The sequence below is a fragment of the Muntiacus reevesi genome, chromosome 7 (genome assembly GCF_963930625.1).
Source record: "Muntiacus reevesi chromosome 7, mMunRee1.1, whole genome shotgun sequence".
NCBI lineage: Eukaryota > Metazoa > Chordata > Mammalia > Artiodactyla > Cervidae > Muntiacus > Muntiacus reevesi.
In genome coordinates, this window is record NC_089255.1 from 48248897 (window position 1) to 48257690 (window position 8794).

Genomic DNA, 8794 nt, shown 5'->3' on the forward strand with positions numbered 1-8794 from the left:
AGTTATTCATTTTATAAACCCATTGCCAAAAAGGGCTGTATTTTAACATTTTGGTGTATTCCATTACTGTCTCTTCCCATTTCACTATATGTTTATATATAGTGGGGAAATATATATATGTGTGTATATATATACATATGTGTGTATATATATATAGTTGAGCTAAAAAAAAACATGCCAGTTAAACCATCCTTTATTCTAGTGAAGCTTTTTTTTTTTTTAAAGGAATAGAATATAACATTACCTTGTGTCAAGGAATCAGTACATATCCCTCAGGTGGAATGCAAAAAGGGGCGCACTGCAGACCAAGCCCGTGTGTGCAGTTTACCTGACTGAGTTCAGAGAAGTGGGCTAGTGGCTGGGGGGTTTCCCTGCTAATGTCTGTGCTGCCTGGTCCCCAGGGCCTAGGGACTGATGAGGACTCTCTCATTGAGATCATCTGCTCAAGGACCAACCAGGAGCTGCAGGAAATCAACAGAGTCTACAAGGAAAGTGAGTAGCCCCAGGTCCATGGTGCTCCCACTCCACCTTGTTTCTGGGACCACTCTCCTGGCCCCCTGGTCTGGTTCAGGATAGGATCCCTGGATTACGTATGTAGAAACACCTGCCCTCTGGCCTGCCCAGGGGTTTGCTGTGACCAGGTCACTCTCCTCCATTTCCTGATGGCCTGGGCTTTGTGATTACATCCCCCTAGAACTAGTGCAAAAGGATATACAGGAGGGAAAGCAGAGACTATGAAACAAAAGAGATCTGATGGGGAGAAGTAGAAAGTACCCCCCATGGATATCATGTACTGAGTGCTGTCCAGTTTCTGCTGAGGAGATTCCCAGACTTGACTCCGGATCATTGTTTCAGGAGGCAGGAGGACCCATGTGCACCAAGCAGTGTAGGAGGCCAGAGGTGGAGTAGATGATGCAGCTTACCTGATATGTGGTACTTCATTTCAACATAGGTGTTATTTTGAGTAGTAAAATACAAATTCATTCAAAAGTACCCTTTAATTCTTACTAGTTTTTTGCCATTGTGCATTTTCTCAATCAGTAGATAAAAAGCACAATTGTGTGTGTGTGTGTGTGTGTGTAGTCCTCCAAATATTTTGATGTTCTAAATAAGTATAATGAAGAAGTTTGGGAAATAGTATTTTAGCTAGACAGGAGGTCCCTGATCAAAGGTGAGCTTGAGGATCCCCTGTCTGATCCTGCTCTGTGTATCCCCTGTCAGTGATAATAAAATAATAATACTAGTTCTGATTTTATGAGGGTAAAATTCCTTCTTGAGAATCCACCCTCATTTTTAGGGGTATATCCACGCTGCCACAGATATCTGCTTTTCAGAGGCTTAGTGGGCAGGGGATGGGTGGGGTGGCTGGCTGCGTAGGCAGGAAGTGTTAAACCAGATGTGTTGTTTTCCAAGTGTACAAGACCGATCTGGAGAAGGACATCGTTTCCGACACATCTGGCGACTTCCGCAAGCTGATGGTCGCCCTCGCGAAGGTTAGTTTCCGGTTTGTTTCTTTGCCCTTGCTTCCTCCCAAAGCAAGTTGCATACCTCATTTTATACTTGGGAGCGAATTAACTCAGTCCTCTGGGCCTGCATTAGAAATTCCAGCTGTATTTTGACAGTGTGTTTGCACTGTCAACTGCAGAGTTGTCATTTTTGTATAATAGGATTTCTTATCCTGCAAAACCGTATGGTCAGGTGGACTTTGGGGCCAGAGGAGGAAGAGGCAGCTCTTAGTTCCTGGCCTGGATTTCTGTGCCAGCCTTGTGACTCGGGGAAAGTCATTTTGCCTCTCTCTGTCATCACATAGGACCCAGTGGGAAGTGACCCTCTTGTTTCTTTCATCTGTTATCATTTCTTAAGGGATGGTTTGCCCAGGTAGTGGTTTGCCTGGGGAGAAGGTCTTTACTTGTTTGCCAAGGTTGACACATTAATTGTAGATGAAAGGCATTTCCTTTCTGAGTTCTGACCCATGTGCAGTTTAATGCCTATGAGCACTGCAAGGGAAGAGGAATTTCACCCAGGAACCCTGAAGACAAGTGGGCACGCTCCATCCTGGCCCCCATACCTCCATTGCTGTCACAGCTCCATACCGCCCTCCCTAGCTCCCTTCTCTACCACCTGCCCTGGGTACGGCCACCCACCCATCATTTTAAAATCCACTTGTACCATTTCACCCCCCCCCCGTCAAAACTCATTTCTTCTGTATCAGATAGAAGCTCTCAGCTGCCTTCAGGCATCCTCTGTACCTGGCCCTCCCTCAGTCTTCCTCCCCAGGCTTTCCCCCTGCTCACCTCACTCCTCTGAGCCCTTCCTCTTGCGTGGAGGGGCTTTCTCCCGTTCCCCCGTACCACCCTCATCTGACGCATCCTTTGGGTTTACCTCAGCTGTAGTCCGTTGTCCACAGACTTTGCTGATGATGGTGCTTGACAGATTTCTGCCTTCTTTTGCTTTTCACATCTACTTAGAGCCACAGATACTGTGTTGCTCTACTATTTATCCCATCCTTATTTCTCCTTCTGGACTGTGTGCTCTCCGAGGGAAGGAATTTAGATATCATTACCTTTTTGGGGGGTGGACAGAGGGTGGATTCTGTAAGGTGCTTAGCCCAGGAATGAGTACCACAGGGGGTACAGCGCCCCACTTCACTGCCTCAATCATTGTAACAGTCCTTGGTCTTGCCTAGACTTTTAAGTGAAGAAGAATTTTCAGAGGCTGTCCATTCAGTAAATAGTGGCTTACATGAGTTGGGGAGAAATCAACATTTTCATTTTTAAAATGTATATAAATATACATTTAATGTTCTTTCTTTCTTTTTTTTTTTTTTTAGGGTCGGAGAGCAGAGGATGGCTCTGTCATTGATTATGAACTGATTGACCAGGACGCCAGGGTCAGTGCCAAGCTTCTTGGTTTGATGTTTGGTTTCCTAGTCTCTGGATAGTCAATGTAGTCATCTGTCCTGTGTAACAAAATTCCCTTGAAACTCAGTGGCATAGAACCACAAGCATGTATTATCCCTCCGTGTCTGCGGGTCAGGCACTGGGAAGTGGCTTGGCTGGGTGGTTCTGGCTCAGGGCTTCTCATGAGGTTGGAGACAAATTGTTGGCCAGGGCTGCATCCTCTGAGGGCCTGACTGCGTCAGGAGGCTTCCCGGATGACCCACCCACGTGACTGTTGCCAGGAGGCCTCAGTCTCTTTCCACATGGGCCTCGCTAAGGGGCTGAGTGTTCCCACAGCATGACAGCAGGCTCTCCCAGAGGGAGTGATCCGAGAGAGTCAGTGTCCGGAGGAAGCCAGGTGCCATTTAGGATGTGATCTCAAGAGCCACACACTGTCACTTCTGTCACACTCTGTTCATTAGAGGCAAGTCCCTAGGTCTAGCCCTCCAGACAGCGGAAGAGAGGTAGGCTCCATGTTTTAGGAGGGAGAAATGTCAAGGCACCTGTGGACTTCATTTTCACTTTCTGGGAGCCATAGTTATAAGACCTTGTAATGCTGGTGTTAGTTACAGGATCGGCATCTGACCCACATCTGCTCGTCCAAGCTTTGCTTTGCATGGAGGAGCCAGTTTCCGCAGGGGGCGCTACCGCTGTGCGCACTGGTGTGCAGTCGCCCCAAACAAACCCTCATGCAGCATACAGCACGCTACAGCGGAAGGAGATGGTAGAGGCGTGGCCAGGGGCAGGGAAGCTCACGGCCCCGGTGGCGGGGGAGAAGACGAGGGAGGCAGAGGTCAGCCTTTCTGGCCAGATAGAAGTCCTGCTGCTTCCCATCCCATGGTCACTGAGAACTAGCTGGGGAGCTGATGCAGATCACTATGAACTGCCTGCCTTTCCCAGAGGGTCGACAGCTGTCTCAATGTATTTCACAGGAGCTGACGAACAAGGTTAATTTTAATTCGTTTTAGTTTTAAAATTCAGTATAGTTCACACAGCACTTTTAGCAGGAGGTAGAAAAGGCTTTTTAATAAAGAAATGGAAGTTAGGCTTTGCAGCACCCAGATAGTGGGCGGTCACTCAATGAGTATTGTCTCCTGCATAAGCCTTTCTCCCTCCTTCCTTGACATTCTTAGCATTACTTGTAGCCCCTAAATTTTCTAGAAACTGAGAATGTGGTTGAAGCTGCTTTTTTTTCCCAGCTACATCATTTTCTCAGTCTCTAAGAAGCCCGGGGTGGGTGCCTGACCTGCCGCTGTCTTCAGCAGATGGAAGGCGCTAGTGAGCGTTGGCTTGTCCTTCTGTAGATGAGTAGAAGCTCTTAGTTCTTCCCTCGGCGTTCAGGGAAGACTGGTTCAGCATCAGCCTCACGAACAACCTAGTCTCATACTGCATGTCTGCCTCGGGAAGACTGCTCTTGATCAAGATTTTGACATTGATCAAGAAAATAGCACATTTTTCCTGCACCTGCAGTGCCATCCTCCTTTCTCACTTAGCATTTTGAACGCATAGATTTGGTTGTTTTTTTTTTTTCGCATGATGTGTTTTTAATGACCTTGCTCTCTGGATTGTGGTGTTTACTTTCCTGGCTGGTTGTGCTCATAGGATCTCTATGATGCTGGTGTGAAGAGGAAAGGAACTGATGTTCCCAAGTGGATCAGCATCATGACCGAGCGGAGCGTGTGCCACCTCCAGAAAGGTGGGTGCTGCTCTGGGGAGGTCTTAGAGTCCCAGGGCCTGAATGAGGGGCCCTCTCAGTTGGGCCATTGCTGACAGGTGTCTGTGTTGAGGCTTGGGTCTGCCAGAACAGAGTTCATTCTCCACTCTGTACCCTGTAATCTCATGCATTTTTCCTCACCAAATCCATTCAACCTTCTCTCCCATTTTGGATCCTTTTTTCCCCCCTAAATATTTTCCATGTTTAGTGCCTGTTTGGTGAGCTGCCTCTTCTTGTCTAGGTCATTTTATCTTACCATATTTTTTGAAATAAGGGACTTGGCTGGGTGCTACGTACTGTTTCTTGTAGCTTGAATAAAATGGGTTCCACTCTATAGAGATGAAGATGGTCAAAATACATGCCCTGGGCTGTGCCATTCAGGACGGATGCATGGTAGGGCTGTCCCAGGGCAACTGGAGCAGTGTTGGCCCTGGTTCACAAGGCAGTCCCTCACCCCTAGAATGCTGTGATCATCCGTGTGTGTGTGATGTGTAACCGTGTGGGTGACCATTGGCAGCTCTCTTATTGGCTCTGTTACAATAATTGTTGCTCTTCTTCAGTATTTGAAAGGTACAAGAGCTACAGCCCTTATGACATGCTGGAGAGCATCAAGAAGGAGGTCAAAGGAGACCTGGAAAATGCCTTTCTGAATCTGGGTAAGCAAGTGTGCACCCCTTCCATGCCCCAGCCCCGCCACTGCCCCATCCTAGCGGACGTCAGCTTTCAGTCCACTGTGCTGAAGCAGAGAAGTAACGAATGACCATCCTGATCATTCAAGTGGCTTTGGGAAGTGTGACTTCTTTACGTGTTGTAGGTAGTTTCATAATCTTCACCGTATGAATTTAAGATGTAGGACTGAAGAAGGGCTTACGTTGGTAAAATGGAGAGCTTCTCAGGCAGAATAAGATAACCAGCGAAAGGGCTCTCTCCTTGGGGGGCACGCAGATATATGCATCGGTTTCTGTGGCCCTCAGGCTCCCCTGGTTTAAAAGCATGCAGGGCTTTAGAGGATCCCTAGTTTTCCCTGAGCATTTTCCATTGTGCAGCCCATGTGCTGACCCTTTTCTTCTCCCCGCAGTCCAGTGCATTCAGAACAAGCCCCTGTATTTTGCTGACAGACTGTATGACTCCATGAAGGTAAGAACAGCAGGCCGAGAGGTCCATGTTTCCACACTAGGCTTTCCTTTCTTTGTGGCCCAAAGTCTCCTTAACTAGTGGATGGCGGAAGAGACCCCATTGTCGAGGTGACCACGCTGGTCAGCTGTGCCCGTCCCTGCCAGATGGAGACCCACAGTCCAGTGGTTTTCAGTCTTCTGCCTCTCCCAGCGACTTCAGTGTGTTTTTGTGGACAGGTAGAGAACAAAGTGCCGTAGGATAGAAAATGCCAGATGGTGATCACATTAGACTCCTGCTCAGATTTCTCAGCGATTCCCTCCTGGTGTCGCAGAGTAAGAATGGGCGAGGAAGAGAGAGGTTATTAAGCAACCACTGTGCAGTAGGCATTGTGCTGCTGACTTCATCTTTAATCATTACTGAAAAATCTATGGGGCTTGTGTGGCCATCTTCTTTCTAGAGGAGGAGAATGGAGCTTGGAAAGCTTTTGGCTTGCTTGAGGTTGCATAGCCAGACTTGAACCTTGGATCTGTCTGAGTCCAAAGCCAGCCCTGCGATTTTCCCTTCAGTGGCTGTCTCTTCCCACAGCCCCATCCCCTTTTCCACCTGTCACATGTGCCTCATGCTTTCTGGCTTCCAATCCCTTGGCCGCCTCTTCCTGGGCCACCCTCTCATCCACACGGCCTCTCTTCCCTTTCCCTGTAGGTTCCATGTCACATTTGACCTGTTGTCTGGTATAAGATTCTGGAAGTAAACTCAGTAAACTCAGTGGTTTGTGCCTTATTGTTTGTGCCATTCATGATGGCGCAGAGCTGTGGTGAACGTGGTTACGTGTGCTCCCCGAGCCCCCAGGAGCCAGGAGCCTTGTGTTACACGTGTGAACGCTCATGCTCTAACTCTGAGCCCTGCAGTAGTTAGTGTTCAGTTCACGCTTTTAAATGCATGGTGTGCAGGGGTTTGTGCCACTGGTGTATTTGGAATTCCAAGATGCTCATTGTTCTTTAGGGAGCAGTTTCACTGTTATTGTAATCTCTTAGGGCACCATCAAGAACCTAGGTCAGTTCCATGTGCAAGAGAACCGACTAGACTTTTTTTTTTTTTCCTGGGCAGCAGGCAGGCTCTTAGTTCCCCAGTCAGGGATTGAACCCCTGCCCCCTGAGTTGCGAACTTGGCATCTTACCCACTGGATCACCAAGTCCCCGCTAGATTCCTTCTTAATGATTAACACTGTCAGTGAATTGTAACTTGGAGTGTGCATTTGGTTTTCAGGGCAAGGGCACTCGCGACAAGGTGCTGATTAGAATCATGGTCTCGCGCAGTGAAGTGGACATGCTGAAAATTAGATCTGAATTCAAGAAGAAGTACGGGAAGTCCCTCTACTACTACATTCAGGTAAGCCCCCCGGCCGCCAGGGGGCTGGGGTCCCAGGCAGGTTTCTGGCAGAGCAATGGCAACGTGGTGGTCTTCTGTTTCCTAAGTCCCCAGGGAAGAGATGCTACTCACCAAATACCAGGGTTTGTTCTCAAAGTGCTATTATGACATGTCCTGGAAAGTTAAAGAATCAGGCAAATATTTTATATTTCCCATACCTATTCCACTGTGATAGTTGGCATTCATGACAGTGATCCTGTAAGACTTGCTGACATCCTGAAAAGACTTCAGTCGATTCAAACTGCATTTTATTATATTTCCATTTCTTGAAACTCCTCTGTGATAAGCCTGGGCCAGATTTCCTCACTCAGAACCTCCGTCTCTTCCCCTGGTCTAGCCTGTCTCCGTTTCGGAGGGATGGAGCATCCTTTTATAAGCACTGATTGCAGTCACTGTGGTCCCTCCCACTGTGTTTAGTTCAGACATATGCTGCAAACCCCTTTTTCTGAAAATGTCAAAGGCATGCCAGTGGTCACCAGGGATGAATTCAGAGCTGAGTTCACTACAACTAGGTTTCACAGGGCATATGTTTAAAATTCTGGGGCCATTTAGACTCTAAGTAATTATGGCCTTAATCTATCAGCTTCTTCCCGTGTGACATTAAAAGTCCACAAAACACAGGGAGACAGGAAGGGGCCTTGTGTGTCTTCTCTGGGAGGGTGTAGGCCAGGGAGAAAGAGGGTAGTGTCTGCAGGACCTCAGTGCAGGAGGAGCAGACCAGGTTCCGTCCTCTGGTCACTTACCATGTTAATCCCAGAACCCGCTGTTCTCTACGCTTGTGGCAGTAATCCCCCTGGACCACTCTCTGGGGATCCTCTGATGGGCTGGGGGCATCTGGGTAGGTCCCACAGGACCTTCATGTGCCATGGGCCTGCTTCTCTGTTCCTGCAGAATTTGGATCTTTCTCCTTACCCAGAATTTCTTTTTTTCTCCTCGGCCATTTGTAGCAAGACACCAAGGGCGACTATCAGAAAGCGCTGCTGTACCTGTGTGGTGGGGATGACTGAGCCCCCGCGACGGCCCGAGCATCCAGGACGGCTGCTGCGTGCTCCAGCTAACGGTTCTCCACAATCAGCTTGCAGCTAACGGCCCCCTGTGCCCATCCCTGGGAGGATGACATTAGCGCTGCCCACCCCGCCCGCTCTTTTGTTAGTTTAGTTTCCTATGCATTACCTGGCTTTCCCGGCTAGTCTCTCTTTATAGCCAAAGAAATGAACATTCCAAGGATTTGGAAGTGAAATCTATGATGTGAAACACTTTGCCTCTCGAGTACTGTGTCATAAACAGATGAATAAACTGAATTTTTACTTTAGGAACAGGTACTTGTGGACCTTGCTCTCAATTAATTGTTTCAAAATCAAGACTTGCTTCAGGGTTGTCTTGTTCAGCTGGTAAGGCTATCCCCTCGAGGAAGAAAGCTCTTGAAAGGAGCTGTCCAATATGGTAGCTACTATCCAGATGTGGCTGTTTACATTTACGTTCACTTAAATGAAATAATTTAAAAATTCAATTCCTCAGTCATGCTATCGACATTTCAAATAATCCGTGTCCATATGTGGTTAGCACGTAGTGTATTGAACAGCACAGGCAGCATAGC

General features: G+C 47.9%; 1 protein-coding gene across 1 annotated transcript in view; it reads left to right on the top strand.

Annotated features, from left to right (window-relative positions):
- Positions 1–8513, top strand: part of ANXA2 (annexin A2) — a 44599-nt gene extending 36086 nt beyond the window's left edge. Inside the window, exons 6-13 of the mRNA XM_065941629.1 lie at positions 402–492; positions 1414–1493; positions 2831–2890; positions 4542–4635; positions 5214–5309; positions 5732–5790; positions 7036–7158; positions 8145–8513. Coding sequence (XP_065797701.1) covers positions 402–492; positions 1414–1493; positions 2831–2890; positions 4542–4635; positions 5214–5309; positions 5732–5790; positions 7036–7158; positions 8145–8204 — 663 coding nt within the window. The 3' untranslated portion in view covers positions 8205–8513. The remainder of the gene's footprint in view (positions 1–401; positions 493–1413; positions 1494–2830; positions 2891–4541; positions 4636–5213; positions 5310–5731; positions 5791–7035; positions 7159–8144) is intronic.
- Positions 8514–8794: the final 281 nt, after the last annotated feature.